Consider the following 23,401-nt stretch of genomic DNA (forward strand, 5'->3'; position numbering starts at 1 on the left):
AGTCATTGCTCCCTCTGAAAACCTGCCAGAGCTGTCTTGACCTAGTTGGTCTTGATCTGCTTTTGTTCTGACCTGGGCTAGACCAGTTTTGTGGGTCAGCTGGACAGCCACCAAAATCTGCCAAGTTAATAGCCTGCAATGCTCTGGAAAAGTCCTCCAATGTTTGCTGAAATGGGCTTGTCTTCAACTATTCTTTTCTTCCTGCCTGTTCTCCATGAAGGCATAGTACAAGAACAACAAACATTCACAAGAATAACAGGACCACCATTATTGGAAAAGCCAGGAAGTCAAAGGCATATATCAGCAAGTTCTCAGCTTTCTAAAATGTCCAAGAAACACCACTGTGAAAGCTTTTTAGAAACAACGTAGTTCCTTTTCCACAAAAAACAAAGAAAAACAACGCTGAGCATGCTACTGACTTTTTGAAGGACTTTTGCAAGAGGAACAAAAAAGGGAAAAAAAAGGAAAAAATAATTAAAAAAGAGGATAATATTCCCATCGTTCTTCTGTCATAAGATAGATAGTTATTTTCTTCTCTTACAGGCTTGATAAGAAATCTAGATTATTTTTTTTATAACAGCTGTCCTGGGGTCCTCTTACATAGGCTTTATCCAAAACAGAGGCGCACTTGTTTTGAAGTTTACGTCAATTTAAATTACATATCCAAGAAGTCACCATGAAATAAGTTTCTGGGTTTCAATTTTAATTGAAAAAAACGCCACACTCCATTATCTCATGAAGAGCAGCAAAAAAAAAATAAAATCCAGCACGGTTCTTGGGTCCTACCAGGGCTCCACCCACTGAAGACAAGACTTGATTTTTCCCGCTATCTCTATATACAAGTCTTTGCTAAAGTTAACCTGCGACCCTGTAGCCTACACAAAACGTATATCTACATGCTGTGCCGCTTTCTACACAAACTGCCTGTTGCATCTACAGGTGTGAGAGAAAACACGGGCTAGATTTCTCTTTAGTACCATTTTCAGTGTGGAGGCAATGGGAATCACCCAAGAGCTGACAGTCCTCCAGTGCCTCCCCACGTGCCAGTGAAAACATGTTCTCCCATAACTTCTTTGGACAGAAAGGTGAAAAAGTAAAAAAAATTTAAAAATCATCTATTCAAGGCAGCGGAGAGTTAAGCAATAATATGACCAAAGAAAGACAAATGATACACAGGTCTGAATGTAGTACCAATGAGGACACCAGCTATAGCACAGGTGTATTTACCCATAATAGGAAAAATCCAGTTTTCGTAAGCAGGGTAATGCAGAAAAGTCATGCTCTACCTTAATAAAAACATATGTTAACTAAAAGTCTTCATCCTCCTCTTTTCATACCTTCATGACCTCTTTTAAACAGTACAAAGAAAAAAATAGTAAGGCAAAACGTTATTTCTCTCCCTTTGGAAACGTTTTTATTATGCAGGAAGCAGCAAGAACAAATTCGGAAAATCTCACCACTGCCCAGATATGCAAATGCTCAGATTATTAACAGTGATCTGACAAGATGATGCACAGGGCCTGCAAAGAAGTCCCTCTTTCTTTTCTTCCCTTAAAAAAAAAATTAATAATCCTTTTTTTCCCCCTCCCCTTTAAGAAAACCCAAACATTACAGACTCAAAGTATTCATATGTACACACACATCACACAAACCCTCCCCCAAGACCTTCTCCCACACACTGACCCAAATAATAAACGTAGCCATCCTGAAATGGGACAAACAGGATGTTCCAATGCTTAAATGACACACTAACAAAACAGCGGGAAACAAAAGTTAATCTTTACCTGGAAGGGCTAAATTATAGAGGGGAATATCCCAGAGCTTCTCTGGTAATCGTGACATCCATTGACCGTTTTCATGGCACACGTGAGTGGAGGTTTGCAAAGGGCCTTCCATTAGTGGCTGCTCTAGGGCTTCACAGGGTGTTCTGGGAGGGAAAAAGAAAAGAAAAAGAATAAACCATTGCATATACTGGCGTTGAATTAATGCCGTTGCACCTGTGCGGAACGGATTTATACATGCTATAAAATGTCAACCCTTCTCTCAAATAGTTGCAGCAAAATGTCAAGAGCTCCTTGGCCGCAACATACACTGCTTTTGATAACATTGTCCCCCAGCACAATGCCAAGGCAGGGTTCCAGCTTCGGGCTTGTAGATTGACCAACTGAAAAAAAAATAGAGCCAAGACAAATATGTGCAGCTTGATTGGTATGGAGAAATGACTATCTACATCGGCAGTTGCGACATCATGAGGAGTAACCTACCTCCAGCATGAAACAACATCTGTTCCCTGACCCTTTGCAGCCCCGGGAGCGTGGCAGCGGGTCTGATGGCAGCACCAGGACTGGGACTGGGTCTGCGACCCTCAGGCCCCTGGAGAACAGTCACCTCAAAGCATCAATTCAGCTGTCACAACAATACCTCTAAGAAAAGCCTTGACAGAGATGTCAGGACATTGGATTTTCAGATCACACTGGCTTCTGGGGTCAAAGAGGCAAACTTCCATCTTCCTATTCCTTGTTTTGAGAAGATCTCCTGATGTCTGCTCTTAACACCCCTACTGAGCACATGATCACAAGTACTTCAGTTTGGTCAGACCTTCCTGAAAACTATGCTGGAACTGTTCTTCTTGGATACAAGCCTCTCTGGGATCTTCTGCAAAATTTGCAATGGTCATGGAGGAGTTCCAGTGGATGAAACCTAGCTGAGAAATCATGGTCATCGCCAGGGCCTACTAGAATTATCCTGTTCATTTTTCATTCTGTGTTCTCCTGGATGGTGCAGAACATGAAGACGAGCTCTACATGCCATTTTCTTTTCCAGGATGTTCCTGAAGTTCAGGTGGTGTTTTTGAGAATGAAAGCCAGCCTTCCTTTTCCCTGTTTTCAAGACTTTAGCTTGAAAGCTTTCAAGACTTTTTCGCAGCTATGTAGTGGGACTCTTTCTTTTAGATCCCGGCACAGTGTTTACCTATATTAATATTACATCTTTTTTAATCCTTTTTAAAAAGGCTGAATGATTCCTTCTTGTCCGTTACAGCAATGGCCGTCAGATATGTACTTGTGCAGGTTTTGTGCTCTGCCAAACTTCCTCACTGGTCCCTGATCCCTTTTGCAGCATCTTGGCACATTCATTCATGAGATGATTGCTTCTCCCCAAAGTCTTCTTTGGGTTGCTTTTGGGAGGTGGCTAGTTTCTCTGGACTTACAAGTAACCCATGCTGTTTATATGAAGAAACTGTGGTTTCCTTAAATATGGTGCAATAGATTTTTGGGGTTCTTCTGGCAGTCGCATAGGGTCATCTGAAAGGCAACTTTAGGAATTGCATTCTTAAGTTTTATGTCTGCACCGCACTTATCTGATAGTATCTGCTTTTATGTCTGCCAACGCACGTAGCATGACTTGTCCAGCCTGCCTTTGCTGTGCCTTTGGTGTGGCTTTGAACTGGCCTCATTGACTACAGCCATCCCAGTTAAGATAAGAATGGGACCGTGATGACTGAGGGAAATGCCCGGCCTCCCCTGGCGCAGTGACACAGGCTGCACGTGCCCGGTGTGCAACCTGGGGTTTTCCTCCTGGTGAAGAGCAGCTACCTCTGAGGTTATCCATACACACAAGCCCATTGCATAAGCAGGAAAGAAGTGGTTTAAACCTCTCTTGCTCCCTTTGTCTCCTTATTTTAAAAAACCAAATATTTGATGTGCAAAGTCAAGTGGAAAAACTCCCACAGATTTATTTAGAAAAAAAAAAAGGTGTAGATCTTTTTTGTCCTGCATAAGCAAACGATCCCTATATGACACATCTGGTATTCTTATTCTTGGAAAGAAGTTCAGATCTCAGGCAGCCCAACTCACCCATCCTCTCGCTCTGCAATTTCACATGCCGAGCTTCTGCCTCCTGCAGACCCCTTGCTCAGACAACAGATGTCTGCGGCTGATCTTGTCCCCTTTTGCTGTGTTTCATGCTTCCTCAGACCTCAGGCCACTGCTCACCCGGGCCTGCTCTGCTCTAGTCTACGTACCATGTAGCATCAGCGCGGACGGGGGCTGCAGATGCTTGAAACAACATTGCTATTTCAGAGTTGCAAAAGATTGGATAGCCTTTCTCCTTCCCCAGCTCTGAAGCCGACAGGAGCTGTGAGGATGCAACACTCCAGCATATGGCAGCACTTACGTGGGTCCTGTACGCAGTCCAGAGACCTGACTATAAGCACTGCTTTTTCTCTTTTCCTTGTGATCCACAGCTCCCTTTCCAGAGCCTTTGGGGTTGCCTAATTCCTCTGTTCCCCAAAGCCACCCACGCCCCCCACCAGAGCAGGCACACAGCCCCCCAGTGAGAAGCAGGGACCTGTAAGCCCCACTGGCCAGCCGCACCTCAGCCCGGCACAAGCTCCTTTGCACCAACAGCACTCCCAGGATGCACTCAAGGGTGCAGGTTTACCTGCCGCCACTCTTCCCATATAATCATAGAATGGTTTAGGTTGGAAGGGACCTTGAAGATCATCCAGTTCCAACCCCCCTGCCATGGGCAGGGACACCTCCCTCTAGACCAAGTTGCCCTAAGCCCCATCCAAACTGGCCTTCAATACCTTCAGGGATGGGGCGCCCACAGCTTCTCTGGGCAACCTGTTCCAGTGTCCCACCACCCTCACAGGAAAGAATTTCTTCCTAATACCTAATGTAAATCCTCCCCTCTTTCAGTTTAAAACCGTTACCCCTTGTCCTATTGCTACATTCCCTGATGAAGAGTCCCTCCCCATCATTCCTGTAGGCCCCCTTCAGGTACTGGAAGGTTGCTATAAGGTCTCCCCAGAGCCTTCTCCTCTTCTCTTTTCTCCCACCATGTACTCTCACTGTTTCGCTTGGGCTAATGCAGGCATAGTCCCACAGCTAACAGAAAAAAAGCTGTTTTTCTGCCATGCTAGTCCCTTAGGCCAGCTCACCACCGAGTCAGAACAGCCCAGCGCTGGCCCACGCTGAGGAAGTCCCTGTGGAGTCAGCAAGCCCTGCCATCGGCTTTGCCAGGCTGTACAACAGACCCTCAGTGTTGCCCAGCTGAAACCCACAGGCAGAAGGTTCTCAGCCTGGCACAAGCAGCCATCAATGCCCCAGTCTCTGTGAGACCAGGACACTTCACAAGGAGGGTCCTGCTGGGCCTGGGGAAAGCCAGCAGAGATCAGGAACCGCAAGACCAAGCCATACTGTGGTCCTGCAAATGCAGACATGTGAGAGATTCACATCTCATGCTCCTCTTCCTCCTCTTCTTCTTCCCACCTCCCTCCACAGCACCCTGAGGCTGGGGATGGCAGTCACTGGTGGTGCACGGCAGAAGCAGCAGCACCACAGCCATCTGCTGACCAAGTCCCACACAGAAGTGACTGGACCAGATTTTTGGCCTGATCCCATGTGCAATGCAAGCCTGAGATGCTCACACCACCACCACCTTCAAACTCAGCTGCTACCTTGTGTTTGAGCTATGGGGTATCCTTCAGGGAGAAACCAAGGCTTGCCTGGAGGAATGAAATTACAACCGTGAAGTTACAACCGTTAGCTACCACCTCTCATGACTGAATCCTAAACTTCCCTGTGTCTTTATTCCCCTCTTCCAGACGGGTACGTCCACCCTACACACGTTGCCGTCATTAACTCCCCTCACTCCCCTCATCCACCCCAGCTTTCTGACCCGACCTTGGGCGTCAGAGTGCAAGGCAGCAATTCCATTTTGAGGACTCTACCGGGACGCAAACAATAAACAAGCAATAAAACACATAAATGTGCAAAGCCACTGGGGAGACCGTGGTTCTTGAACCTCGGAAGCATCTGGTGGGATCTCACCCGGGTTGTGCCCAACGCGTGCCTTGCACGCGCAGCCCCGCAGCGCCGGGCGACAGCCAAACACCACGCCGTCCCGGGAGGCAGCTATAATTAACGCTTGATGATGATGACATAAATTAAGACATTTGCTGCGGCAGACCCAGATGCTAAGGAACGTCACGGGAATTACAGGAAACGTTTTGAGGAGAACTACCGGCACCGCCACCGCGAGGAGCCGGCCGCCAGCCCCCCACTCCCCGAGGCAGGCGCGATACCACGGTGATGGGCTCAGCACCCAGCACCCCCCCACACACACACCCCCCTCTGACACCCCCGCGCCCAGCGCGGGTGACGGATTCCTCCCCCTCCCCCCCCCGCCTTTTTTTTTTTTTGCTGTTTCTTAGTTGTTTTACTTACTCCGATGGAGGATTTCGCTTCCATCTCAGTTCTTCACGGAGGCCGGCAGCGGACAGGGGCCCCGGGCGCTGCCTGCACTCGGATGAGGGGGGAGGAAGCGGGGGGTCGGGTCTGCCCAACCCCTGCCCCGCCCCGGGCCGGTCAAGTGACCGCAGGTTTGAGGAAGGTGAAGGAGGGGCGAGAGAGATGAGGAGGAAGAGGAGGGGGAGGAGGAGGAGGAGGAGGAAGAAGGAGGGTTAGGTCCCGGTGAAGTGGCGCAGGCGGGACGCTCAGCGGAGCCAAGGTGTATTGCGGCGGGAGGGACCGGCGGAGGAACGCCGGGGGAACACCAAATAACAGCAGGAAGCCATCCTTCAGCTGCACTTAAAAATCCATGAATACAAAAAAGCTATATATAAAAGTAACTTAATTGCTTGCTTTGCCAAACAGAGTTTCCATTTCTTCGGTTTGCAGAGCTAATACACGATTCCAGAGGGCTGGAGCACCTCTCCTGTGAGGACAGGCTGAGACAATTGGGGTTGTTCAGCCTGGAGAAGAGAAGGCTCCAGGGAGATCTTATAGCGGCCTTTCAGTACCTAAAGGGGGCCTACAGGAAAGATGGGGAGGGACTCTTTATCGGGAGCATAGCGATGAGGGGTAACAGCTTTAAACTGAAAAAGGGGAGATCTAGATTAGATATTAGGAAGAAATCCTTTACTGTGAGGGTGGTGAGGCACTGGAACAGGTAGCCCAGGGAAGTTGTGGATGCCCCATCCCTGGAGGTGTTGAAGGCCAGTTCAGCCTTTGAGCAACCTGGTCTAGAGGGAGGTGTCCCTGCCCACGGCAGGGGGGTGGAACTAGGTGATCTTTAAAGTCCCTTTCAACCCAAACCATTCTATGAGTCACTAATTCTTTCCCTCCTCATTAGCTTGTACAGCCCGTCCATCGTGCTTCTTAATGCAAGGATGTATTTTCCAGATACTCCTTTTTCACTATCTCATTTTTGCATGAGGCAGAGCAAAAGGAAGGGCAGTGTTCTTGTACAGAGCCAAACTTGTTGCACCTGCGGCTGGACCAGGTTAACATTCAGCTAACCAAGTCATTCCCGTTAGTGAGTCCCAGGACAGCAGGGCTGCCCGGGCTTTGGAGTTATGTCACAGTTCTGACTGATGCTTATATATCAACTCCTACAGAGTATCACAAAACTTGCTGGAGGTAGGTGCAGAATAGATGTGCAGGAGGTTGTAAAGCTAAGCGTAAAAAGGACGAAATTACAAAAGGGATGAATCAGAGCAAAGGAGAAGGTAATAAAGAAAAGATGCTATTTAAAGGCTGCATGGTTTTGCACTGCTATGATAGGAAGTAGCTGAGAACAGCTACAGAAGTACTACTGTGCTCTTCATGGAGCGAAATAAATGGGAAAGTATTTCAAACAGGAAAAGTTAGGAGGAAAAAATCAGACAAAGTCAACTTTAATTCTTTAATTCTTCATTTGCTTAGAAATTTAAGACTCTGGAGGTGTGACAAAAAGGCAGTAAGGTGACCTCTGGATACTACCATGACAAATACAGTACAGCCAGACGTGGTTCTGGTCTTGTAAAGCCAACCTGTGTGAAGTTGTTAGGACTAGCAGGGAAAACACAACTGCGTAAAGGAAAATTTAAAAGCTATTTTTGTGTTGATTTGGAATGAATAACAGAAAACTCAAAAAAAGCCATGAAACTGAAAGCCCAAAACATTTTATTCTGGAGGCGTTACAACAGGACTGTAGTAACGTGAAGTATCTGCTGACTGATGTGGAAACGATCTTGCAGGTCTCCCCTCAATGGAAATACTCTATCAGAAAATCTCAAGCCCTCTCCAAACCCTCCTAATTCCCACCCTTTCAAGTCTGAGTCTGGGTCTCAGTTCTTCTTCATTTGCACTGGAATTACTAGAGATGTCGAGAGAGTTGCTCCTAGTTTAGTCCTGAGATCACAATCTCTCGGGGGATTTAGGAAGCCCATAAAACAAGGAATGACAGGAAATTAATCAGCAAGCAATTAAGCCCTGAATAAGCATGTCTCCTAAGGAGGGGTCAAGGCAAGGATAATTTTTAGCAATATTTGCAGAAATAATGATTTCAGCAGATTTCAGGATGAGGAAGCAGGGGAATGAAAAAGCCCAAGATTTCTCAACCCCCCTCACAAAATGAATGTCAGCATTAAAAAAAAAACGATAGTGGAATTCAAAAGTATTGGACAAAGAAGAATTTACTCAGAAGGAGCTTATCAGATTGTGAAGCATTCAGTAGTGAGAAGGGTTGAAGCTGGTAACATCCGAGAGAGTCAAAGAGGCAGATACAGAAGCTTCAGCATGGGCATTGGTGGAAGTGCAGGGCTGATTGATAGCTGTGCATCAGAGTGAAATGTTTCTGGTTTGTTAGTCGGGGTGACACCAGTCATAGAGACTTAAACTGGACTTTATACGTTTAAACAGCTTTGGCTTCCTAAAATACACTGCACTCAGTCTGGGGGAAGTCAGTTGGTTTTCCAGAGGACTTAGAGGTTTATGAGATATTTTGAATGTGAAATTTTTCTCTTTCATCCCAGTTTTTTTATTTTGAAACATGGCACACCTTTTCATGACACTGTAGCATACAGAAACACCACTAAGCATTTAAACAACCCTAACTGAATTCCCTGGATTTGAGGTGTTTGTTCTGGGGACATTTGCAACACCCTGGCAATGTGCGTGTTTGCTCTTGGCCTGGCTTACTGATAAGTCCTCTCAACCCTCACCTGATTTCTGTCTTTGGGAACAAACAAACAGCTTAATATTTCTGAGAGGAGGTTGTATATCTAGCGGCAGCAGCCGTGATGGCTCCTGCGAGCGGGGCCATCGGCGGGGAGGCAGCCTGCAGCACCAGGGAGGTCACTCTGAGCAATAAAAACACCTGGGAAGAAAAATGCAGCCCAGACCTGCTGGGAACTGGTTTCTGGTTCCCTGTGTTTGCTTCTAGGGTTGCCGGACCGGAATGGTTATACTAAGCTTGCAGTGCCGTGAGCGGGACCACGATGAGGCTGGGGGCCACAGTACAGAGTCCTCCTTTGGGCCTGATCCCCGTGCTCAACGAGGTGCCTCTGATGACCCAGCACCAGCCAGCAGGAAACCTTAGGCAGAAGGATTTGGGTGGGATTTAGGTTGCCCGAAAACATCGTAGCGTGCCAATGCCATCATGAAGAAACAGCCCCGGTTTATTTGCAACAGGCAAATTCAGTGGTAAGATTCAACGGCTGGTAAAAATTCTACTGTGATGGTGGAACACGGGGTACAATACTGGTCCCTTCACATGATGTGTTCTCAAGTGCCAGGGCTACGTGAGATGGGGTGGTTTTTTTCTCATGAGGGTTTTGCAAGATGAGGAAAATGTTTTGACTTACTTTAAAATAACAGAAAGGAGAAGAAAAATTAAAGTTGAATTTTATTATCTGAATTTTAATTGAAATTTTTTAAAAAGAAAATATTTGAAAAAGAAATTCTTCAGATTCATCCAATATGATACCAATGTCCCACCACTGTCAACTGAGGCTTCAGTGGGCTTGGGGCAAGGTCCAGGCAAAACAATTTTCCTCTCAAACAGAAGCAACCGAGATTTTAATTTTAACTTAACTACACCAGTGTTGAGAAAAGGGGTTAAAATGCCATAAAAAACATTTAGTAAAGCCAGTTTGCTTCACGTCTGGCACCAACAGTGTTTAAAACAAGACACTAAAATCCCTTCCAAGAGGTCAAATGCAAAATGGGTTGAGCACTGGAGTTGTGCGGTGCCAGGAGGGGAAGGGCTGGAGAAATGACACAGGTTTCCTTATCCCATGGGACAGAGTCTTGCAACCTTCATGTTAAAAAGGGTGCTTTCTTGTGGCACATCCTCTTAGGATCTTGGGGTCCTTCACAAACACTCATTCATCTTTGTGATGCCCCACTGGTGAGCAATTCTAGAGCTGAGGGAACACACAAGAGGAGGAAGGGAGACACAAGCAGAAGGATGGGGCTGACGCTGCACTGCCCCACAGACACACCAGCTGAGCAAAGCTGCTGCCCTTGAGGCTGGGGTTTGAAGTAGCAACCTATCTCTGGCAGGGGAAAAAAAAAAGAAAAATTGCACTTCAGGGGAAAAGGACAAGAAACTCTTGCAACAGACCGCCTGCTCACAGTCAACTAATTCGGCAACAGAGGTAAATCTTAGCAAATCAGGGGGAAAGAGATTGAGATGGCCACATTAGTTCTGCAGCCTTTGGGGCTGATTGATGGTCACTTTGTGATAGCAAAGCCTGTGAGAGTCCCACAGTTGAAGCCAGCTCTGCTAGTCAGGGAGAGACAGGAACTATGAGGTGGTACAGGTTCTTTTTGTCACATTGCAAATAGATAATCAACTTTGTCCACTGGGCCAGTGGATCAGCAGATCACAAAGGGACAGCTGGCATACGGAGGCACAGGAGAGCCGCTCATAACGTCTTGCTAAAAAGAGAAGCTTGAAGGGGAGATAAACCAACCTCTCTCCTCAGACCCAGCATCTGAGAAGATATGAGCAAGAGGAGAACCAGGCTTTGCTGCTAGAACCCATTCCAACGGACAGAGAGAAACCGGGGAGACAGAGAAAATAAATGCATTCCTGTCCACTAGAAAGGATTTCCAGTAAGAGAGGAAGAATGGAAACCTCCTCCTCTCATTCCTCCCTTTGCTCTCTTAATTTGTTATCTAGTTCTTCAAAATTGTGCAGATAAGGTAAATTCCTGAGCTATTTTTTTACCACACACCTCATTCTGCATGAATATACATTTTCATTTTTAATTTTTTTTTTTTGGTAGCTGTGACAGGTCAGAAACAAAACCCTCTACTCTGATGCCCTGATCCCTGGAGAAGCTGAAGCGACAACCTAGGCCACCGCATCCAAGAAGGCAGCTCTCAGAGAGGCAGCAGCCCAGGCAGGAGGGGGGGCTGCGGCGTTACCCTGGAAAAGGCAAGACTACCAAGACACTGTGCCCTGCCCACATCTTTCCTGGGTGCAGCTCCTAACTTGGTGGCAGACTATGGGGAGGAGGGGGGAGGACTCTCTTTTTGCTTAAATTGGTCACGACAGTGAAGCTGAGGTAGGAAGTCTTGTGTCCTTCAGCAGCCATGAACAACATCCCACCTTCTTCCTCTCATCAGATGTGAAAACTAGGTGTCTGTGTCCTCAGGGAAGAAAACCTTTGACACCGGGAAAGGTTGAAGCTAAGAGTGCCTGGATCTTTGAGACCTTAACTCCTGTGGTTCTCATGTAGGTTAAGCCTTGATGGCTCCAGGCTCTTAACAGATCATTGGGGAAAAGCTGTGAATATTCTTCTGAAGTTGGTGGGTTCTTTTTCTTCCATGCATTTCTGATTTGTACTGTCAACCATAACCATAGCCTGCTGTGGGGCAAGACCTTTTAAGGTCCATGCCTCAGCAGTTTCACAGACTTGGTGCTTCTGCTTGGTCTCTGTGTGCATTTTGTATGTATCAGGGCATATGAGCAAGAGTACGCAAGTCTGGATGTCTTAGGCAGTGCAGGCACGATCTGCAGTGACCTGCAGTTGAGGTTCGTCTTCCACCAGGGCTTCATGCTGCAAACAGTACAAGTCATCCACAGCAGAGAATTTAGGTGCAGGGCTGGTAGCAGCTGAGCTCAGGATGTCGGTCTGGGTCAAACATTGCTAATATTAAAGGCTGAGATCTACAACAGAAAAATGTCAGAATTTTCCAAAGGGGCCAGATAACCTAAGAAAGTACTTCATCTTTTATTACATTTATTTATTTGATTACAGAGTAACAAAGCACCATTGTGACCTCCCACACTACCCCAGGGCAGTAATTTATAGCATAGTCATTTAGAAACTAACTACTATATGTATTACTGGCCCTTTTTTTTCTGTCAACAAGGACTAAAATCCACTGTCCATTGGTGGGTTTTCCACTGGTACTTGTATCAGGATTGTGGAGCTGAAAACTTACACAAGGGGCAGTTACTGGGGCAGTCCCACTCTTGCATGCTCAGGATAGCAGCTCTGCTGGAATTGTGTGTAAAAACATTCCAGTTAACACTTCCCGCCTACAGACCAAGTCTGTGTTATGTTTTATGTTGCTTGAGCTAATTCATCAATATCCAGATATACACTCAATATGGCCCATCTTCCCCAACCTTTATAAGAATAACACAATAAGTACCCTTCAAGTTGTTATACAGCATTTTTGGTTAGGGATGTTGCTAGCACTGCTGTGCACAACATGCAGACTGCAATGTTGTCTGGCCACAAAAGCAGCTTTGCCAAGCCTCAAAACACAACGTTAACAAACCACCTTCTATTAAAAGCGATGGTAAAAAGCCACCTCAATGCACTGGAAGCTCAGCAGTTTCCTGAAGGAATGGCACTGTTTGTGTTTGAGGAAGGAGACATAAGCAGGCAGAGAGGAGCTGCTCTGGCAGTGACCAAACCCTACCTGACTGTCATTTGTTTCCTCCCATGAGTTCATTTTCCACAGCAGTTTTCTTTCAGTTGGACTCGAGACTTTTCTACCCACACCCTGCCCTATCAGGAAAAAAAATCCGCTGCCTCTTACAAACAAATCAAATCCTGCACAAGACTTAAGTCTGAAGACTATATGCCTCGACAATTGGTGTTTCCATGGACTAGGATGTTCCTGACTGTTAGGTTTTGCTGTAAAAACAAAGCTTTCTTTTTCCTTACAGTTATATACCTCCGTAGCTGTTTTCGCTGCAGTGATCATGGCAATGGCAACTAATCAATTCATAGTAATAAAGCACAGTAATAAATCTCACTTACAGGAGCTTATGAGCACATTTATTACAGTACACACGTTAGAAGCTGCAGGGAGCAAGAACATTTGCGTCAAGTTGAAACACAAGTTTTTCCCGTTCCCTGGTTGCAAGGGAAGAACGTGTCGGCACTCCCACTGTTCACTGCTGCACTTACTAACTCTTTTTATATGAATAGCCGTGTTTTGAGATGAGATAATTTCACCCAGTCCTTGGGCGTGATGAGAACCATCATCCACAGATTCAGAGATTACTATAAATACACTTGAAGCATTTCTGATCCTGAAATGGCCCTCAGGTCCCCTCATGCAGACAAAACTTTTTATCAGGCTACAGGGTTAGACCCTTATTTTCCGTCTCTGCTCCATACCGAAAGGAAGCTCACATAAAGCCCAGGCCTCAACTACTGGGGAAAGGAGGTTAACACAAACCCAAACAAATGACGGTTTATAGGAAATAGAATTTGGCAACTAGGGTGTTGTTTCATTTTGGCTTGGGTTTGGTTTTTTTTATGAAAATGAGATTTAATGCAGTTGCCTTATCTTGTACTGTCTTTCTTCCTATTTTCTTGCCCCCAGCACTTTTTAAACCACAAGCTGAGTTCAAGCAAAATTATATCAGCCATAGCAGGAGGTTCTTGAAAAAAGCCTTTCTTTAATATTTTGATAACTTCATTAACAGGCCCTTGGGTTTTGGGCCAAATGCAGAGGAGCAGACATTGCTTGTCTCCTGTGGCAGTCACCAAGAGGGCAGAAAGTTTGAGAAAGTTTATTTTCTCTTTCTTCCCTCAGCCATAGCTGGAGGGGGCTGGTCGCTTTGCAGACAGCTGTACACCATAGGGTGTGCTTGCTGCCGGGACCCTGTCTAGAAAGAGCTCTCGGTGATTCGGCTTTAAACTTCTACTTTATGGGCCTTTACATCTGAGATCCTGCAGTCATCTCCTCGTGTAGTGCTGCAGCACCAAGTGGAGCAAGCCCTGAGCAGCCCATCCCACCCCAGAGCTGCCCAGCTTGGGCAGGAGGTTGGACTGGAGACCTCCTACGAGGGTCCTACCAGCCCCAGCTGCACTGTGAGCCTGTGACCACATCCCAGGCCAGGAGACAGGACTGGAGAAACACAGTTAAAGCCAAACAGTGCTAACCTCATGGGACGTACAGCTTGCCAGACTAACTTGATTTTTAGATAGGGTTTCTTTTTAGCAGGTGAGGTATATACAGTCACACTGTTGTACGCCTGTCTCTCCTCCCATCTTATCTTCTCTTTCTTCCCGGCAATTTCTGAACACAAGCTAAATTTCCTCTAAAGTCAACAGAGAGAAAAGCGCACAACTAACATGACATTCATCTAACCTATTTCAGATCGGCTCAAATGCAGACATACTGCTACTGAAGTTTTCCAGCTGGTTTCCACCCCCTGGAAGCCCTTCCTATGGGCACCGTTTTACTAAAGACTCACATTACAGTTGCCCCTACTTTCTCAGTGGAATAACCTTGGTCTTCAACCTCACTTTTCTTCCTGACGCTTGTCCCTTTCCTTTTCAGTGCTGATTATCTCAGCAAGGAAACTCGGTCATAGAATCATAGAATTGCCCAGGCTGGAAGCGATCTTTCAGATCTTCTAGTCCAACCATCAACCTAACTCTGACAAAAACCATCACTAAATTATATCTCTAAGCACTATGTCTGCCTGTCTTTTAAATACCTCCAGGGATGGTGCCTCAACCACTTCCCTGGGCAGCCTGTCATCTTTCAAAATATCTGCTTTCCTTAGTACAATCAACCAAAGGATGCAAAAAGTTCTGCCTCATACATATAAGATTGCTCCTTTCCAAACCTTTATCCCACTGGATCCTGTGATCTGCAAAGACTATGCCTATAGCTCGGGACACAAAGCTATTTCTCAGCTCTGGGGTTGAGGAGCACATTAGGGTTGTGTTCCAGACCTATGTCAAGGTGAGATCCAGCCATGCACATGAATCTCTGTGTTTCTCATTTCTGTACCAGGAGCTTGAGCAGGTCCCCTAATTGGGCAATCAGGAGAGGAGAGCCTGTACTTCAGGACAGAGGCAGCCGAAGACATTGCAAGTTTTTTGCCCATGATAGGAATCATAGAATCATAGAATCTTCATGGTTGGAAAGGACCTTTGAGATCATTGAGTCCAACCATATACACACCAAAAAAAAAAAAAAAAAACAACCACCCAAATCCTACAATCTCTGTCAGTAGAGCATGCCCTGAAGTGCCACATCTAGACGTTTCTTAAATACCTCTAGGGATGGTGACTCAGCCACCTCCCTGGGCAGGCTGTTCCAGTGCCTGACCACTCTTTCAGGAAAGTAATTCTTCCTAATATCTAATCTAAACCTCCCCTGCCACAACTTCACACCATTTCCTCTGGTCCTGTCATTATTCACCTGGGAGAAGAGGCCAACACCCACCTCTCTCCAACCTCCTTTCAGGGAGTTGTAGAGGGCAATGAGGTCTCCCCTCAGCCTCCTCTACTCCAAGCTGAACATGCCCAGCTCCCTCAGCCTCTCCTCATATGACCTGGTCTCCAGACCCCTCACCAGCCTGGTAGCTCTCCTCTGGACACGCTCCAGCACTTCAATGTCCCTCTTGTACAGAGGGGCCCAGAACTGAACACAGTACTCGAGGTGAGGCCTCACCAGTGCCGAGTACAGAGGCACCATCACTTCCCTACTCCTGCTGGCCACGCTATTCTTCATACAGGCCAGGATGCTGTTGGCCTTCTTGGCCACCTGGGCACACTGCTGGCTCGTGTTAAGCTGGCTCCACCAGCACCCCCAGGTCCTTTTCTGCTGGGCAGCTTTCCAGCCACTCTTCCCCAAGCCTGTAGCGTTGCTTGGGGTTGTTGTGGCCGAAATGCAGGACCCGGCACTTGGCCTTATTAAACCTCATACAGTTGGCCTTGGCCCATCGATCCAGCCTGTCCAGGTCCCTCTGTAGAGCCTTCCTACCCTCAAGCAGATCAACTCTCCCACCTAGTTTGGTGTCATCTGCAAACTTACTGAGGAAGTATGATAAATTTAAAACAGTCACCCACAGTGTCTCACAGTGGCACTGTAAGGCAGGTAGGGAATTCAGCAAGGTACCACCACACTAGAGTGGAGCACAGACGAGAGGTGGTGGTTGAAAAGCAAGCAGACAACTAAAAATGAAACGTGATTCTGCTGACTCTGCATTCCCATTTTACCCACCAAGTGGACTACTAGGAAGGGCAAGTGCTTGTGCCGTGTTCCTACTACTGCAGCTTGAAAACAGATTGTGACATCGTTAGTTAAAACTATGACATCATTCTAGGGCTGTGCAAAGGGGAAAACAATGGTCCTAAAAGGATAAAAAAAATTCTGAGAACTTATCCGTAAGACATAAAAATATGCAAAGCCTGCTCACTCTTCACCCAGTAGTCCTGAGCTTCCTTGTTTTTAAAATGAAAGTGAGCATAAAATCCCCTAAATGATTTCAGGCTTGCAGCTGTTAGCACGAGGTTGAGAAATGCAAGTCCCTTACAGCTTCAACACCCTTTGCTCTCACAGACAGAGTTTAGGAGAGGGTAATTCTACAGGAAACATAAGATACAGCCTGACAAGCACATTTATGCAGCAGTCTACGTTCCCTTTCATTGCCTTGCTTACCAGACCATGACACCCTAGAGAACCAAGACCAGTGATGTACTTGTGTCAAAATGCTGGTGTACAACAGGAGAACTGCAGCTTACCTTTGCTCAAGTGTTAATTATGGGCTCTGTATACCACCAAGATTCACCTTGATGGCAAGCATTGGTGGTCAGGATGTGGTTCTTCCCTCAGTTCCTCCCATGTGGGCTTCCTACCCATGCTTTCAAAGAAGAGCAGACCAACAGTGGTGTAAACAGACAGACAGAGCTGCTATCTTAATGGCATGCATTAGTGGAACCACCCCAACAGCAGAAGCACCCGGCTTGTGCAAGGCCTTGGCATGATAATCATGGCTAAGCAGAAGCGTTTGCACAGTCTCCAGTTATTATTTAATCCGACACCTAGGGAAAAACGTCAGGCTATTGTCTTGCAAAAGTGCAGACTGATGTCAAGGGCCATAAAATTTCTTACACAAGCTTTCTCAATTCAGGCTCAGAAAAACACAAATAAAAACATGACTCACATATTCTGACAGAGCAGCGGAGTCTCAGCCTCCAATTCCAGCAGCGCATGCATGAGCAGGCACGTCGCTGCATATTACTGTCCTTTTCATCTTCATTAGGCAGGTTTCCTTCCAAAACAAAAGCTAACAATTTTGCTCGCTACATGAGAAAGAGGGCTGGAGACCCTGTTTCTTTCTCCACCTTTATTTAGAACTTATCTCCAAGGGCTAGCCCATGGGCAACAGGCAGAGCTTCCCTTTGAAACGCATGCAGATGAACGGAAGTAAAAAAGAAATATGGACACATATAATTTCCCACAGTTACTCAGTAAGTAAGCCTAAGGAAGTCTCTGGGGAGTTTCTTAAATGCACAAAACATCCCCCCAAGTTGTGCATGCACATGCCCCCAGGGGAAAGGAGAGGAATACAGATATCTCCTAAACAGAAATTTCCCAAGTATTTAGTCCTTGTATGGGCAGATGGCAAAGGAAAGCTCCTCATACTAGGGCAGCCAAAGTTCACATAGCTGTCTCCCACTGTCCTCCCTCCCTACACATACACAGTCTTCATTTTCCTGAGAGTATTGTGCTCTTTCTTTAGCAGCATATTGATTGCTTCACCCATCAGATCTTGCCATCACCTGGAGTTTCATCTGAGGCAAACATGGCATGCACCTGGAAGTCGTACCTGATGAAGGATTGGAGCCACATGGCAGAGGCTGTTGTAGAGGGCAACCCATAGAGAGCAAGTCATCCCATCCCAAACTAAAATCAAACAAACTGCAGCCTAGAAATGCCCATTTCTCTCCATCAGGTTCCTTTAATGCTTATTGCAACTAGCTCCCCTGACAAGCTGTCTCCAGGAGAGATGAAGCTCTAATTGGAACTAATTGGTCAAAGTTGCTTTAGGGTGTTGCAGAGAAGTTTGCTGACAGCAGGCCAACACTGCGTGAACAGGCATGACTGCTGGTTCCTACTGGATCAACATACTACAAGATGATGTGGCCGTTCAAAACAGGCTGGAGTCAGGCACGGGCACGCCATTCACCATTAGCCATAGCATCTGACAGAGATGTGCGTGCTTTTACTTTACAGCTTGGCTTTATGCCAGCCGCAGAAAGACAGACAGACAGACAGACAGACAATACCTGGTCCATCACAGAGCCTGCTGGTACAAGAGAAATTGCCCAGCTTTTTCGGCATATTTAAAACATCTGATTGAGGGTTTTTCATAGAATAATAAAATCAGAGAATGGTTTGGGTTGGAAGGGGCCTTAAAGATCATCAAATTCCAACCCCCCTGCCATGGGCAGGGACACCTCCCTCTAGACCAGGTTGCTCAAAGACCCATCCAACCTGGCCTTCAACATCTCCAGGGATGGGGCATCCACAATTTCCCTAGGCAACCTCCCTAGGCAACCTGTTCCAGTGTCTCACCACCCTCACAGTAAAGAATTTCTTCCTAATATCTAATTTAGACCTACCCTCTTCCAGTTTAAAACTGTTACCCCTCGTCCTATCACTCCACTCCCTCATAAAGAGTCCCTCTCCATCTTTCCTGTAGCCCCCCTTTAGGTACTGAAAGGCCGCTATAAGATCTCCCTGGAGCCGCCTCTTCTCCAGGCTGAACAACCAGCTCTCTCAGCCTGTCTTCACAGGAGAGGTGCTGCAGCCCTCTGTCATCTTCGTGACCCTCCTCTGGACTCGCTGCAACAGGTCCATGTCTTTCCTGTGCTGAGGACCCCAGAGCTGGACACAGTACTGCAGGTGGGGTCTCACCAGAGTGGAGTAGAGGGGCAGAATCACATCCCTCAACCTGCTGGCCACAGTTCTTTTGATGCATCCCAGGATGCGATTGGCTTTCTGGGCTGCAAGTGCACGTTCCTGGCTCATGTTGAGCTTCTCATCTACCAACATCCCCAAGTCCTCCTTCTCGGGGCTGCTCTCAATCCATTTGTGCATGGGATTGCCCCGACCCACATGTAGGACTTCTTATAGGAAGCCAACACTCTTTGTCATTATGCCCAAGAACTGTGAATTGGTTGAAGAGTCATGGTGTTAGATTCACTGTGGCATCAGAATATGGTTTCATCATGAACTGATTCTGCGATTCTGCCTCAGGTCTTGTCTCAGACGTATCATCTATTTTCTAGACTATTAAATTCAGGATTTAAAAGGAGTGTCAGTAAGAAAGGATGATGCCAACAGAGGTCAGTGCATCACCGTAACTCAGTCTCCTAATCTTATCTGGTAAAAATAGTTCACCTTGTAGATCATGGGTTTTTTTTAAATGGGGGAAGTGATTTAAAAGATATTTGTAAGTAACATCTTTTAAGACAAATCATCCTAAGAATAATCTTCCTAAGAATAATAATAGAAGAAGAATGAACAAAAAACCTCCCTATTTTTAAAGGAAAAGAGATAACTTTAGTGAACCTAGCATTTTCTGACATTAATTCCTCCTCCACCTCTCAACCACACACAAACATTTAAAGCAGATGCTGATAATAAATGAGAAGTTTATAAAATTACCCTATGTGGTTTTAATTATTAGAAAGGTCACTAACGTGACAGGAGATGTACCTTATGAACCACAGTTCACCTTAGGATATTGTCTTTTCGTCTACAAGCAACTGTACATGGAAATGCGCAGTTGAAATGGATAAAGCCATTTTTCAAAGTAAACAAAAGGTTTACTTTCTGCCCTGTTGTGAAATCCTTAGTGACAGATTGTCGAAAATAGAAACTCTTTCTCAGTGACCTGCCTCTTAAGGAAAATCAAGAGCAAATTCCTAGGACAGCCACCTCAACACCACCCCTGGCAGCTTCAGTGCCTGCATGCTGAGCAGAGATCACCTACGCTGAAGAAGTGGTAAGGACACACTCAGAGCTGACTCCAGTTACTCCCACTCACACTTGTGAAAGTGGGTGCAAACAGACCTCGCTGGCATCGGCAGCGAGTGGGAGGAGGATAGAGCAAGAGCAGCAGCAGCCAGAGGAGGAAAGATGGAGTCTGCAGGGCTTGCTATCAGCTTTCCTGGGCATTAATTTTTGCCTTCCTCTCTTTTAACAGTTACTCCCACCAACTCCCATTACCAACCCCTACTGAGTCCCCATGTCACCAAAACCCACCAGGTGTTAGTGGAGTAGGAGGCGGCAGATGGATCTCTGCTGGGGCTTTCCAAATCTGCTAAAGATTTCTCAAGCAATCCTGTTTGTGCCTCAGTTACCCAAGAGCGGAGATGACAGCGCTGATGCCTCTCCAGATCTTCCAGGCAGACGGTCTTTGTGTACCTGTACCAAGTTTTCTCTATCAGGGTATCAGCTGTCCTTGGTGTCCTTCACACCCCACTCTCATACCAGCAGTGTAATGAACGTCACGTGCTGCAGAGAGGGTTATTAATCACGGAAAAGGAAGCTCTTATCAAAGGATGGGAAACAAATTGAGCAATGCCAGGCTCCAGCATCCCTTAACTGAGAGGACTCTTATGCCAACCTACATAAACCTTCCCTTGAGAACAGAGCTTAGAGAAGTCCTCTAAGCACCAAGAAGATGGAATTGACCACTGTCACTCTCAGCCTCACTGCCCAAAGTGAGACACAAGCCTACGCCATCACTCAGTGATCTCCCAGGTAACCTTTTAACCTTTTGGCTGATGCCACAGACCTTTGAGAGAGAAGTCCAGGTCACCAGAACATTAAGGCGGGATTCAGTTCATCCAACTACATGGATACTTGTAGTGTAGATGTCTACTGATGTCTCCACAGCTAAGACTCCTTTTGCAATCAAAGGGAGTAGATAATTAAAAGGTGCAATTCACTAGCCTCTAGTAGACATCTAAAATCAGTCTGCTAAGTAACACCCTAGAGCTGCCTATTTCTCTTCTCCACACAGTGAAGAATTTGTTGGTTTAAAAGCAATAACCTTTCATCAAAGAGCACAAACAAGCTGTCTGGAGAAGTGGAGAGAGCCCTCAGCCAGGCGGGAGTCTGGCAGAGGGGACAAGAGCACACAGCTGTGGCCAGCCATGCCCGGAGCAGTGCCTGCAGAGTATTAAGCGATCCCATGCGGGAAGACACAATTCCAGATCACAAATTGTTCCAGACCAGCAAAAGTACAACCTTTTCCTAAGCCAAGATAGCATAGTCAAGTTTGTCCATAGTGCCCTATTTTTGACAGAAGGAGTAATTTATGCTGAATCACTAAAAAAACAAAAAAAACAAACCAAACCCCAAAAAAAACACTGTCCCCAAAAACATCATGCTACGGTATCATCTTAAGCTAATTTCATGTTTTTCACTCCTTTTCTCCACAGCAATATCCCAGGTCATCTGGAGCTCCCATCCGTGGTTTGTAACTCCCAAGAGAAAGCAAAAACCTGCTCGAGCCTTTCTGTACAGGCATTGAAAAGACAATTTTATGTCATATTTCCAGTGGCTGTGGCTGTACTGGCTTTCCTGAGTTCTCATGACATGAGCAAGTCCAGGCTGCTCCAAAGAAGCACGTGCAAGTGCTGGGGCAGGATAGGGTAGAAAGAAGACTGAAGAGGGACGCAGGTACAGGCATGAAGCATGGCATGAGGGCAGGAGCGGGCAAAGTTAGTCTGCCCTTTCCCTGCCACACAGCATCTGGCAAGGCATTCAGGAGATAAAGTTAAATACTCTCAGACCAGAGAATGCTTCCCAAGATGCCCAGCATCCCAAAACAGCAACCAGCCCAGCACCTCATAATGCAGGCAAGGCTCCCCTCCCCTTATCTGTTCCAGACAAACCTCGCACTCCATGGCATTCCTGTAGCCCACCTTCACCGCTCCAAACTCTTAATGTGACCATGTCACCCTGACGGTGTTGACATGGGGATAACTCCATCATCCTCCATAGTCCCACACCCTGCACCGACACTTCTCACCACATTACATACAAATGGGTCCATCGTGGACCAGCCCAGCTGTTTGGGTCTGAGGTGTTTTATAAAAGAGAGAAGGTCTTTGCAAAAAGTATGGGAGAGGAACTATCCTCTCCCACAGCTTTTCCCCCACCACTGTCTCCCTTTGGATATAAGAAACTATCAGCAGGCAAGCAAAGCCCTGCAGAGGATGGAACAAGCATCTTCATTTTCCTCTGTGTCTTAAGTGTCCCTCCAGGTACAATTTTTTCAGTTCAGGCTTTACTTCTAAATTACGGAACTCACCCGCCTTTTCCCATATCTGCTGGCAACATGGCCTTCCCCTCTCTGTGCCTTCACATGTCTCTTCATCATCACCTCAGTTTCCATGTTAAGTCTCACCTCTGATAGCTCTTTCTCTTCATCTTAAAATCCTCCCAGTGTATCAATGCTGTGATATCAGCTCTTTCCAGAAGATACCACCGTCTTGACAGGATATTCACCCATATCCTCTCTTCCCTAGCATGACTTGGGTACTTCTAAACACAGAGTTAAATACTTTCTTCTTTAAGAAAACAGCAGCTGATGAGGCTGAGGGCCTTACATCTCCTCAGAGGTTATCACTGCTTGCATTTACAGCTCACATGAGTCTTATTTTGGTGCAGGAGGAGAACCTGATATCAACACCAACTGTTTCTTTGAATTTTGGATTGTCAATATTGCAACACACAACACAAACAAACTCAGTACACCAGTACTTTAAGCAGCTCAAGCAATCTACAATCTTAGACAAAATAAATTAATCCACAGCTGTTTCCACCCTTCAGCTGTTCTTTTGCAAACACCCCATTCCTGCTCACACACCACCCTCTTGCTCCTGCAGCCATTTTCCCATCTGCTGACCAAAGTCACCCTGCAGGTCATCCAGTAGTCCTGTTAATAGTTCATAGAGCAAGTGGCTTCTCATTTTCCAAGAGTATTTTCATGTGAATGGAGGTTCAAAGTTCTGTGTCCCTCCTTTGTAGGTAGGCTGTGCATTATTAGCCTCTGAAATCTCGGTCCACCTTGACACAGAGAGATAACAGCAAGAAGGCAGCAAAGATCTGGATTCGAAGTTGTGTTTGTAAGTCTGACACTGATGTGAGTACGGAGCATGATAGGGCCAAGGTAAAATAAACAAACTATGCAAAGCCAGGTCATTTCAGCAGGGCAGCTACCTCTTTGTTCTGCCAGGGACCTATTTACCCACAGTAGGTAGCGCTTGTGAACTTTTTTAAGTCAGCTACTTTCTGTCTGTCCTCTCTCTCATTAGCAAAGAGACCCTCTTTAC

The 23,401-nt window shown here is 46.3% G+C and overlaps 1 protein-coding gene across 3 annotated transcripts in view; it reads right to left on the reverse strand.

Annotated features, from left to right (window-relative positions):
* PLCXD1 (phosphatidylinositol specific phospholipase C X domain containing 1) overlaps positions 1-22,485 on the reverse strand; it is a 35,998-nt gene extending 13,513 nt beyond the window's left edge. Inside the window, exons 1-2 of one of the 3 annotated variants that reach the window (XM_074607859.1) lie at positions 22,378-22,485; positions 1,785-1,927 (exon numbers count right to left, since the gene is read on the reverse strand). In XM_074607859.1, coding sequence (XP_074463960.1) covers positions 1,785-1,927; positions 22,378-22,406 — 172 coding nt within the window. In that variant the 5' untranslated portion in view covers positions 22,407-22,485. Of the gene's footprint in view, positions 1-1,784; positions 2,093-6,230; positions 6,410-22,377 lie in introns of those variants that run through there. The other 2 variants (XM_074607867.1, XM_074607852.1) reach the window with 2 other exon arrangements.
* Positions 22,486-23,401: the final 916 nt, after the last annotated feature.

The sequence above is a fragment of the Larus michahellis genome, chromosome 1, assembly GCF_964199755.1.
Source record: "Larus michahellis chromosome 1, bLarMic1.1, whole genome shotgun sequence".
Classification (NCBI taxonomy): Eukaryota; Metazoa; Chordata; class Aves; order Charadriiformes; family Laridae; genus Larus; species Larus michahellis.